Source organism: Nannospalax galili, unplaced genomic scaffold (genome assembly GCF_000622305.1).
Source record: "Nannospalax galili isolate Female #2095 unplaced genomic scaffold, S.galili_v1.0 scaffold274, whole genome shotgun sequence".
Lineage (NCBI taxonomy): Eukaryota > Metazoa > Chordata > Mammalia > Rodentia > Spalacidae > Nannospalax > Nannospalax galili.
In genome coordinates, this window is record NW_008335435.1 from 2,890,381 (window position 1) to 2,902,632 (window position 12,252).

General features: G+C 38.4%; 1 protein-coding gene across 1 annotated transcript in view; it reads right to left on the minus strand.

Annotated features, from left to right (window-relative positions):
• Positions 1-3,762: 3,762 nt before the first annotated feature.
• LOC103731693 (carboxylesterase 1E-like) overlaps positions 3,763-12,252 on the minus strand; it is a gene marked incomplete at its 5' end in the record, with an annotated part of 15,933 nt that continues 7,443 nt past the window's right edge. Inside the window, 3 exons of the mRNA XM_008830099.2 lie at positions 3,763-4,095; positions 4,343-4,415; positions 5,368-5,499. Of these exons, the coding sequence (XP_008828321.2) occupies positions 3,924-4,095; positions 4,343-4,415; positions 5,368-5,499 (377 nt within the window). The remainder of the gene's footprint in view (positions 4,096-4,342; positions 4,416-5,367; positions 5,500-12,252) is intronic.

Genomic DNA, 12,252 nt, shown 5'->3' on the forward strand with positions numbered 1-12,252 from the left:
ATTCATTGACTGTATGTGTGTGTGTGTGGCTGGGGATTAAACCCAGGGCCTTAAACATGGTTGGAGTGAACCCTAGCACTTAGTTACACACTCATCCCTCAGTGATCTCTTGAAAAATCGTTCTTTTTAATTTTTTGTACAGCACTTTGTCTATTCCAGAATCTCTGGAATAAGTTACTAAAGACTTGCTGACCTTCAGAAGCATCGTTTTGCTATTGGGATCTTCAGTTCCATCTCATTCATCTTGAATCTTATTCAATTTTTCTCTCTTCAGAATTCACTTTTCAAATCCTGAATTTTCTTTGACATTTCATTTAGCCATATATGTATTAAGTTTTTGAGCTTCATTTAGGAGTTTATTCCTGTCTTCTTTGAGCTTTTTGTGTGTTCTTTAAAATCCTTAACTCTTTTGTCATGTTTATGATTATTCTTTTTGGTTATTTATCCTGGGGTTCCCGTGGGCCATTTTCATTGTAGAACACTCCTATAGGAGTGGTGGGATTTGGTGTAAATATTACCTAGGTTTTTCATATTATTTCTGTTTTTGCATTGTGACCCGGGAATATGAACTTATTTTGTTAGTTGTCTGTATGATATGAAATTCTAGCCTGCCTTTGTTGAATTAAAGTTTATATCACTGATATAACTTGGTTGTTTTCTGACAAGCCATCAATAGTTAGTTTGTCCGTGCTTCAAGTTCTTACTTTTGATTTTTTTAAATTTCATTAGAAGGATGAGATGGTTCCAATCAGGCTAGTTGGGAGATTTCCAGCATTGTGAAAGGGGTCTAGGCCTAAGGTGGGATGATAGGGCCCAAATGGGTGGGTTCTGACTAGCTAAGTGGGTAGATGTGGGCCCTTGTGCAGTATAAAAGAGGTTGGTCCTAAAACAGGAGCCTAGGCCCAAAGCAGGACGATGGAACAAGGAAGCCTATTTTCACTCACGAATACTCTCTTCTTCAGTTTCTGTTCTCATACACATCAGGTCAAATATTAGATACAAAACTCCAGGCACAAAAAAGAAACCCCCTATTAACAGACTAAACAACCAGTAGATTTATCAAGTTATCAATAATTCCATGTATTCCTGCAGAACAAAAATGCCATAAAGCTTAAAATCAACATCAAAAGAAGCTCTAGTAACTATGTGACTGCATTGGTACTAAACACACCCTACTGAATGATGAATGAGTCAAAGAAGGAATCCAATGAAAATAAAAGTACTCCTGGAATTAAATGAAATAGATAACAAAACACAACAAAAGCTCCAGGACCCATTAAAAACAGTCCTAAGAGGGAAGTTTATAGCTCTAAGCGCCAACATTTAAAAAGTCAGAAAAAAGCACAAATAGATGACTGAATAGTACAACTCAATAATCTGGAAACTCAAGAACAAGCCAAGCTCAGATCCAGCAGATGAGAACTAATAAAAATCGAGCAGAAATCAAGTAAAAAGGAACCAAGGAAACAACAGAATCGAAGAGCTCCTTTGTTGTAAAGATAAGATAGACAGACATTCAGTCCACCTAACCAAAGGAAAGTAAAAACAAATCCAAATCGACAAAATCAGAAATCAAAGAGGAAACGTCACCACAGACAACAAAAATGATCCAGAGCATTATAAGGGAATATATTAGTAATCTATTCTTTTAATTCTGTCTTGTAATCTATCAAATTATGAAATCCAAAAGAAACGGACACATTTCCAAGTTCATAAAAACCACCAATGTTAAATCAAAAAGAGATCAACAACTTAAACAGACCCATAACAAATAGAATATCAAAACAGTAATACAAAGTCTCATGACTAAGAAAACTCCAGGTCCAGATGGAATCACAGCAGAATTTTACCATACCCTTCAAAGAAGATCTACTGCCAATACTGTTTAAATTATTCAAAAAGACAGGAACAGAGGGAGAACTACCAAACCCCTATAAAGCCCATATTACTTTAATACCAAAAATAGGTAAAGATATAACAAAAGAGAAATTACAGGCATAGATGCCCAATAAATACACATGGAAAAATTCTCAACAAAAAATTCTCAAATCACATGCAGACTCATAAAATAGATAATCCCCATGATCAAGTTGGCTTTATTCCATAGATGCAAGAATGGCTCAATATACATAAGTCAATAAACACAATAAATCATATGAGTGGACTTGAGTAAAAAAATCACATGATCATCTCAATAGACACAGGAAAGGCCTTTGACAAAATCCAACATGCGTTCGTGATAAAAGACCTAAAGTGAACTGGATTGAAAGGAACACACCTCAAAATAATTAAGGGTGCATACAACAAACCCACAGCCAACTTAGCTCAGGAAAACTGGCAACTATTAACTACTGGGAGGGGGAGAGTTTGTTTTCTTTGAGGGTGTGGCGCTAGGCAGGTTAGCCAGTGGATGGACACACACCAAAGAACATTTGGGGACACAAACTTAGCTTGATAGGCTTTAACATATGTAACAGAGTACATGAAAGCTGGTGGGGGTGCTATTAAGAGGGATGTATATGGGGGGGTGTCTAAATATGATCAAAATATATTGTATGAAATTTGCAAAAATTCAATTATAATAGTTTTTAAATAAACATACTTCTTCCCTCCCTCATTAATCTGATGAATTATTTCTCTCTCATATGTGAGTGTGTTAAGGGGGTTAAATCCGTCCATCCATAATCCATCCATATGTAAGTGAGGCTTTCACCTTGGATATCACAGTGCACTATTTACTCCAGTGTGACCTGACGTTTTGTTTGTCTTAGCATGTTTCTTGTGAGCTGTTTCTGGGTGCTCAGTGGAGAGTTTTAGGCCTGCCCTGTGCATATGTCCTTCACAGGAGATCTCATTCACATTTTCATTTCCTCCCATCAAATCTCTGAGAGTTGGTAAGTGGCACCTGCCCTCTTGAAGATGGCACCCAGCTGGTTTCCATAATTCAAAAGGTAGCCTCATGTTCCTGAATATTGGACATGTAGATTTCTTTATGACCTTGTCCCTCCTGATCAACAAATGACTTAAAGCTCTCTACCCAAGAGAATTTCCTCTCACTTTCCCACAGATATAGATTTGTTTTTCCTTTTCTCCAGCCTCATTAAGTCTTCACCTCACCCTTAAGAAGAGAAAGGCTTGCACTTTCTCCTATGGTTGAAGGATTTTATTCAACAGGGTAAGAGTTTGAGCAGAGCTTCAGGCCTATATCACTAGAGATTTTCTTTCTAAGGTCTCAACACCAGCTCTTGATTTTTTAAAAAAATATTTCATTTATTATTTTTATTTTATGTGTATGAGTGTATTGTCTGCATGTAAGTAAGTGCACCTGCAATGCCTGCGGAGGACAGAAGAGGCCGTCGGATCCCCTCAAACTGGAGTTACAGACAGTTGTTAGCTGCCATGTGGGTGCTGGGGTGCGAACCTGAGTCTTCTGCAAGAACAATCAGTGCTCTTAACCACTGAGCCATCTCTCCAGCCCTGATTTTTTTTAAATATCACATAACAGATTATGGAAGATTCTGTGATAGATGAAAACTCATTGGCTCTGTGGATCCATGGAATTTTATATTCTCCTACGAGCCTTAGTTCACCTTAACACTCTACTAAAGTCTTTAGAATAATTTTTCTCCATTTGATTACATCACTTGGAAATGGATGAAAGATGGGCCAAATTTCTTTCTTCCTTTGATGGTGTCTCTTTATCCTTCCCTCTCTGAAGAGGATGGATTCATCTCCAACATAAGACATAGACTTTGATTTGATTTACAAAACAGTATTTATTTGGTAAATTGGTGCTTACAAGTGCAAAAATTCCCCTCCCTTGGCTTCTTCCCATCTCAACCTTACACAGTTCTCTAGTGTTCTGAAAGATCCAACCTTGGCCAACAAACATCTGGTCTCCCAAGATTTGTAGAGACTCTCATTCACAGCTCAGTGTGTCTTATCTGGGGTGGCTTCTTGGCCAGGAGATCAGTCCAGAAAGCTACTTCTTTGTCTTTTAGCTTCTGGGTTGGCTGGGTGATGGCACCAATCTGCAGGTACCCTTCCTTCTGATCATACTCTGGCCAATGAGGCAGACCCTTCCCATTTGGATTCCTGGGAACAGAATCAAACAGAATTCCTCAAAATTGCTCTACAGTCTCTACATTCCAATGAAATTTATAAGTACACATTGGCTTATCTGCCAAAATGCCCATGAACAAAAAGTGATGGGGAACAGCACTGTTAGAGCCCTGTGGTCACATAGTTAGTCACTAAATTTAGAAGCCACCCCTTCCATATGAGCATCCCCACAGTTCCAACTCATCCACCAGCCCAGCTCCATCTTTTTCAGCAGTCTCACCCGTTCCGAGCAAAGTTGGCCCAGAATTTCATCATCATTTTGCTGAGGTTGAGTTCCTCTTCTGAGGCCCCATCTTAGAGGAATAAAAAAGAATGGCTTTGAGAATCAATATGTGGTTCAAGAACTAGCAACAGCAGTATCTCTTGGGAGCTTGTTAGAAATGCAAGTTTTGGCCCTTACTCAAAAAACATTGAGTCAAAATTTTAATTATAGGAAGATGCTGATTAATTGGTGAGAATGATTCAGTTTGAGAATGATTGATTTAGGACCGAAAAATGGACATACAGTCCATTTCCAACTTGATGATGACTATTTTCCATGCCCACTGGCTAGTGCATCTCTCCTCAGTATGGAAAAGCCACAGCCAAGGGAATTCTCTGAATCACAGGATTGTTGGATCTTGGGTGTTTTCTTAATCTCCTTCACAAACTCGTATTTTCATAGTCTGAAGATAGTAAATGTGCAAAGTTTCTAAAATGTCAGCCAATTAGGGGAGGCATAAAGTACATCATGAACAGACAAATATGAATGAAGTCACAAGCCACACGAACTGCTGAAAGTTCAGATAAGACATTTTGGGAAGATTTTCTTTAAATATTGTATTATTAAGTATAGTGTAGGTAAAATATGACTATTAGATAGGTAAGTATGTGTATAGACAGTTATGTATGGCACTGGATTCATGGTTAACAACACGAACACATCCTTATTCACATTCTGATGTATTATTTTGTGTGGGAAATCAAATGGGCATTCTTGTCCCCAAGTGAGGCACTCAGGGGACCTACCTCTCTTACAGATGCCACTTGTCAGGATCCTGAGAGTATTGCTGGGAGCACATGAATGTACATCCTCCCCCATGCATGTTGAAGGGAGATAAAGTTAGAGACTTTCCAACTTAGCTTAGCCCTATTACACTGAGTGAGAAAATGAGAAGAGGAAGAAAAATGTGCTGAAAGTCACCAAACCAAGACAGGAACCTAGACCTCCTAACCACAAACTTACAGACAGTAACTCACCATTACCTCTTAAAATTGGGGCACCAAAGACAGAGTAAATCTCATCTCCGTGGTCTCCTATGACCGTCTTGGGTTTCAGTTCTGATGAGAAGCTAGAGCTGTACTGAAACTCATACATATAGGTGGGGGCTCCAGCATCTGAAGAGATATGGATTCATAACAGTTTATATTGCCAGGCACACATCTGGATGGTATTCTTGCCTATACCTGTACAGGAAACCTCTGGTCATCAGCACAGCAGAAAAATAGTTTCGTGAAACTCCTTGACTTGCTCTGCTCTCTATAGCTAGGAGAGCTGGAAGTGACGTTTGAGTCAAATGTGTATCTGATGAAAAGATACACGCATGAATGCAGTGCCCCAGTAAACGCAATGGATTGTTGTGTGGATTACCCACTAGTGCTTATTCTTTTCAAGGTCTACAACTTGCCAGTGTCCTCCATTCAGCTTGATTTTAAGCATTCTAAGTGTATTTTCTTACCGATTCGGAAAATGTGATGTACACACAAGGTACTTGTCTGAAGAAAAGGGTTTCTAAAGACCAATATATGCAGAGATGGGACACAGGTCAATTGTGTCTCAGGAATACAGTGTTGGGGAAAGATGTCCTTCTGAAATGAGGGAATAGCAACTTTCCCAGATAAATGAAATCTTATGAAACTAATCCCTTTAGATACATATTGCAGGAGCTATTATAGAGGTTTTTATTAATTGAGACACAAAGAACACAATGAATGACATGAAAAAAATGAAAGCAAAAAAATCAATGATTCAGATACAACAGAGAAATGTTCAGAACACATTAAGACTGTAATGACAATAAGTGAGGCAATTTCGTCCCCCGCACGTGTTCAACAATACTACCAAAACAAAGCCCAAACAATCAACTATAGCCCCAAATAGATTGTCATTATAAGTTAATAAAAATTCTGAAGTTAAAGATATAAAAATATGGGAGGTGAGGAGTGAAATGCGGAGTTGCTATGGCAATCAAAGTTGTTATTAGTACCCAACACCGAAGCATGTAAATACATAAACCAAGTATGAGAGTATCTGAAGGGAGAGGTAGTTGTAATACAGTAATAAAAGAGATTTCAAAGCCAGGCATGGTGGTGCACGCCTTTAATCCCAGCACTCAGGAGGCAGAGGCAGGCAGATTTCTGCGAGTTCAAGGCCAGCTTGGTCTACATAGTGAGTTCCAGGCCAGCTGCATTAATGGCTCACTCAGATAAAAAATTCCTAAGGGAGCATAAGACTCAACAGCACATTGGAAAAAAATTTTAAATTAATATACAGGATATTCTACCAAACACAATGTTCTTTTCTAACACTCTCAGAACATTCTTTAGACTGGATCTCACAAGATAAAGCTTGTTATAGCAAGTATAACATCAATACTTTTGATCTATTTTCTAACCACAATAGAATGAAACTAGACATCAACAATGGGAGGAATTTTTAAAAATTTACAGATTTATGGAAATTAAACAACATGTTCATGGGCAACTAATACAGAAATGAAGAAAGTATATGGAAATTTAGAAAGCATGTTGAAGCAGGGCTGGGGAGGTGGCTCAATGAGTAAAGTGTCTGCTACCCAAGCTTGAGGACTGGTGTTTGTATTCCTGGCATGCATGTAAATGGCATGCAGGCATGGCAACATGCCTCTAATCCCAGCATGTGGCAGGCAGAGACAGGGCATTTCCACAGCAAACTGACTAGGTAAAATAGTTGAATTGGTGAGCCCTAAGTTCAAGTCAGAGACCCTGCCTCGATATATATAGCCAACCTCTGGCCTCTACATTCATGCACATTTGAACAGTCATACATGAGTGCACACACCAAACACACACACAGAGAGAGAGAGAGAGAGAGAGAGAGAGACAGAGAGAGAGAGACAGAGAGAGACAGAGACAGAGAGACAGAGAGACAGAGAAAACACAACTTGTCAAACTAATGGGATATAACTAAAGCAGTTGTATGAGAAAAGTTCATAGCACCAAACCACTACACCTAAAAAAGGATAAAAACATCAAATAAACAACTTAGAGTTATTCTGAAAAGAACTAGAAGAACAAAGTAAGTGCAAAAACAGTAGAAGGAAGAAATGATAAATATCAGGAAAATGATTCTCAGACTCTTAGAAAGTACAGAAGGCCAATAAAGCCAAGAGTTGTTTCTTTGAAACGATAAACAAACTAACCAATCTTCAGCCAAACTAAGAAAAAGAGTATGAAGAGTCACACAAATGATAGCGGAAATGAATGATATGGCATTACATTTGGCACTGCCAATCAATGGATCATAAGAGACTATTACAAACAGTTCCATACACATTAACTGGATATCCTAGAAGAAAAGATATATCCCCATCCAAAACAACCTACCAAGAATGAAATAAGAATAAATAGGGAAGCTAAACACACCACTAATGACTAAATAGAATGTTTCAGTGATAAAAATTATTCTAATAATGAATAAATAAATCAGGTTCTGATAGCTCCACTGATATATTACACTAAACATTTAGAGAAGAACCAACATTAGTCCCCACCTTCTCCCCAAATTTCTTTATCAAGGAAGTGGGAATACTTACAATTTCTTTTCCTATGAAGAAAACATTACTGTAAAACTAAAATAAGACAGACATTATAAGAAAATTATACCATGTCTTCCATGAGCATAGACACAAAAGCACTCAAGAAAATGCTGATAAATAAAAGTTAACAGCACATTAAATGATCAGGATTATCCTGATCCAGGATTTATCCCTGGGCTGCAAAAAAAATGCCTCAGTAGATGCAAATCTATAATTGATACATGTCACCATAGCCTGATAAAAAACAGATGGCCATCTTTAGATGCATAAATGCTATTTGTTAAAATCCAATTTCCTTACATGACAAAAATTTCACCAAATTAGAAGACAGAGATTTACCTTAGTACAAAAATATTCATATCTGAAAAGCCCAGAGAAAGTTTACACTCAATGGTAAAAAAAAAAAACTGAATATATTTCCTATAAAATTTGGAACAAACAATGATGTGTGCTTTCTCTGAATGTGTCAAATATGGTGTTGGAAGTCCTTGCGGTTCAGAAAGAGAAAGAATAGATGGCATCCACTTAGAAAGGCAGATACAAAACTGTCACCGTTTGCTCATTACACGGACCTATATATAGATAATCCCGCAGAATTCTCCCACAAATGGTTAAAATTAATAAATGTATTGAATAAAACTACAGATACAAAGCCATCAAACAGAAATCAGTAGCATTTTTAAGTACCAAAAATGAACTATTCAACATGGAAATAAAGACAATTGCATTTTGCACTAGCTACAAAAATATCAAACATGTTGGCATCACTTTAACCTAAATGGCATATTTTCCTTACATTGAACATTATAAAACCATAGATTGGTTTTCTCCCTTAGCAGCTTGCATAGTAACCTCTAGAACTAGGAAAGCTAGTCTTCAGGGAGGAGGCAACCAGGTCAGTCCCAGCTCGATTTGTTTAAGTCCTGTTTATGAAATATGTCCTGTCTTCAGCAATAGAGTCTTACCTTCAAGTTCTAGGAGAAATCAAGGGCTGGAGCAATAGCCTATGTTATTTTGGGAGTCTCTTAGAATACCCTAACCAACAGCTCAAAGGGAGGTTTCGCCTGTCTGGCACTGTGTTTCTTGTTATATAGCCTTCAGCTATAGGGGATACTAAGTAAGCTGTTAAGAAGAAGGAGAAAAATAAATAATGGTCCAAGGGCCCCAGCTGTAAAGCCTTATAACCACAATGACTGGCACAGCAAATTATCTCTATTGTTGCAATAGTGGCACTTTTATCTTGGGGTGATCAACAGCTACCTAATTGGACTTAAGGCCTGCTCAATGGGAGGGAACTCATGTATTGTACTGTGAAGATAGCCCAATACATATGGCTGGAGAGATCACAGATTCCAGAGAAAAATCTACATCTGTCACATTACTAGATAAATATGATTTATTACTGTATTTACAGACAAGCATACCCCTCATGACTCATCAACAAAACTTCTTTTTGTAGGAGATGGAGATTATTACAGAGTTCCACAACTTGTCACACACAGAGAATGAATGTCTGTGAGATTCCCAGCCCTAAGTGACACAGCTACAATGGAACCTCTATACCTGAGGCTCACAGAACATAGCAGAACAAGGGGTAGAGAGAATATTGATGCATCTCCCAATTCTCACCAGTGAAACTTTCTCTCGCAATGAAGGATGATTAACACAGAAAACCACAAGTGACCAAAAATGTAGAGAATAAGAGACTTCAGAGTATGTTCCTAATTAGGACTCCTATATTAAACATCTGCTACCCAGGGATCAGGGACTGTTGTGGAAGAGGAAGCGAAACAACCAGGGATGGTGGATGACCATAAGGAAACAGAGTTTTCCAGGTGGCTGGGAACCTGCTCCTATGAACTTACAGCAATGATGACAGCCTGCACAAGACCCATGCCAACTCATACGAGATAAAACCTCAGCATAGATCTCGGGAAATGGGTAAGAAACCAGCCTTAGCTGAGGAACTATTAGAGGCTAACTCCTGGGTGTTGGAAAGTTGGTCTTCTTTAAGGGAGTGATGCTAGACAGGCTGACCAGGCTCTAATGAATAAACTCACACTGAGGGACATCTGGGGACACAAACTTGACTTGATAGGCTTTAATATATATCAGAATGGATGAAATTTGTGGGGGGGTCTACAAGGGCTACAGATAAGGGAGGGGTCTAAATATGTTTAAGATGTGTGAAATGCACAAAATTCAATAAAATATATATTGTAAAAAGCATGAAGGTAACTGAAAAATATATTAATAAATCAAAAGATCCCAATTTCATTGCTTGGAGGAATTGAAATTGATAAAATGCCATTATTTCCCAAAGCATTGTACTGTTTCTATTCAATTCCCAACAAAATTCCAATGTCAATCTAATCGGGTACAGAAAGAACAATTCTAAATTCCTTGAGACCATACCCATGTGTGTGTACATACACCACAGATAAACAAATGCACATATTCACATGTACACATACATACATACAGACAGACAGACACACACACACACACACACACACACACACACACTGAATCAAGACAATCATGAAGAAAAAGAACAAAGTTTAATATATAATGTACTACTTACTTTAAAACTATACTAAAATCTCATATAATTTAAACAACACAGTACTTGAAACAAAGAAAAAGAAATCAGAAAACACAGACACATTGACAAGAGAACACTGTAGAGATTAACCCAAGCACCCATGGGCACTGTGTGATTAGAATATGGCAAGACTTTCCAGTTCATGAGAAAAAATTGGGCATGATGCATTGTTCATCTAAAACAGATCAATGGAGCTGGAACTGATCTGAACGTCACTTCCCCTGAAGGCTAGCTCTTATAGCTTTGGAGAACACTATGCAAGTTTCTAAGGGAGAACATCAATGGATGTCCAACCCCAGCTTCAAGGCCTAATAACCACATCAATGGCCAGCACAGCAAATGACATTGATGCAGTAGTGGCAGTTTTATCTTGAGGGCAATCAACAGCTACCTAGTTGGACTTAAAGCCCACTCAGTGGGAAGAAACTTATGTGTGGTACTGTAAACATAGCCAAATACACATGGCTGGAAAGGTCATAGATCTTAGAGAAGGTTCCAAGACTGTTACATCCCTAAACTAATGTAATTTCTTACTATGTACGAAATATGGATCCTTCTATTTACAGACAAGTATCCCAGTCACCACTCATCAAAGAAGCTTCTTTTGCAAAGGTGGAGACTATTACAGAGTTCCTCAACTGGTCGCACACCGACATTGCCTGTGAATTGCCCAAGCCCAGGTGGTGTGTTTACAATGCAATCTCTATACCTAACACTCATGGAAGGTAAAATAAGGGGTAAAGAATAGTAATGAATCTCTCAATTCTCATTAATGAAGCTCCTCCAGACAACAGAGGGCCAAGAATACAAAAGGTCATAAATGGCCAGAGAGTAGAGAGTAAGAGTCTTCGGAGTGTGTGTCCCTGGGCAGGTCTCCTATATTAAACTCCACCCACCCAGGACTCTTGCAGAACATGGGGCAAAAAGATTGTAAGAGTCAGGGAGGAGGTGCTTGACCATATGGAAATAGAGACCTACAGGCTCCTGGGACCTGCTCATATGAACCTAGAGCAGTGGTGTCAGCATGCACAAGACCTATGCAAACTCAAGCAGACAAAACCCCAGCACAGAACTGTGGAAATGGACAAGCCCCCATCCTAGGCAAAGAATTACTGGTAGTTTATTACTGCAGGGTGAGGAAGAGCTGGTCTTCTTAAAGGGTGGGACTCTAGATAGCTGACTAGACCCCAGTGGATGAAATTGCACTGAAATTGTCTGGGGACACTATCTTGACACAATAGGCCTTAAGACAAATGACAGAATGTACAAATTCCAGTGGGGGGTATGGAAGGGTGTCAATGGGGGAGTATAAAAAGGATTAATATTAAGATGTTCTATATGAAATACACAAAAATTCAGTTAAAAATTACAAAAAGTAATAAATAAAATACTATTTTTTAAAAAGAAAAAGGGGGAAGCTAGGATCTGCATTTGAGAGACGACATGCTGAGTTTGGCCTTCTGCAACAGACTTACTCCACTCATTAAAATTTTTGGCATTTCACCACTTTACCTGCAGATTTACTAATTTCAGTTTTATTTACAGTGGAATAAAACTCCACTGTGTATATCTATCACATTTTCCATCTAGTCTGCTTCCATTTTTAGCTACTTTGGATAGAATAGCAGTGAACATGTATTTGCAAGCATTTCTGTGATTTCTGTGGTATGATACAGGGCCCCTTGGTAC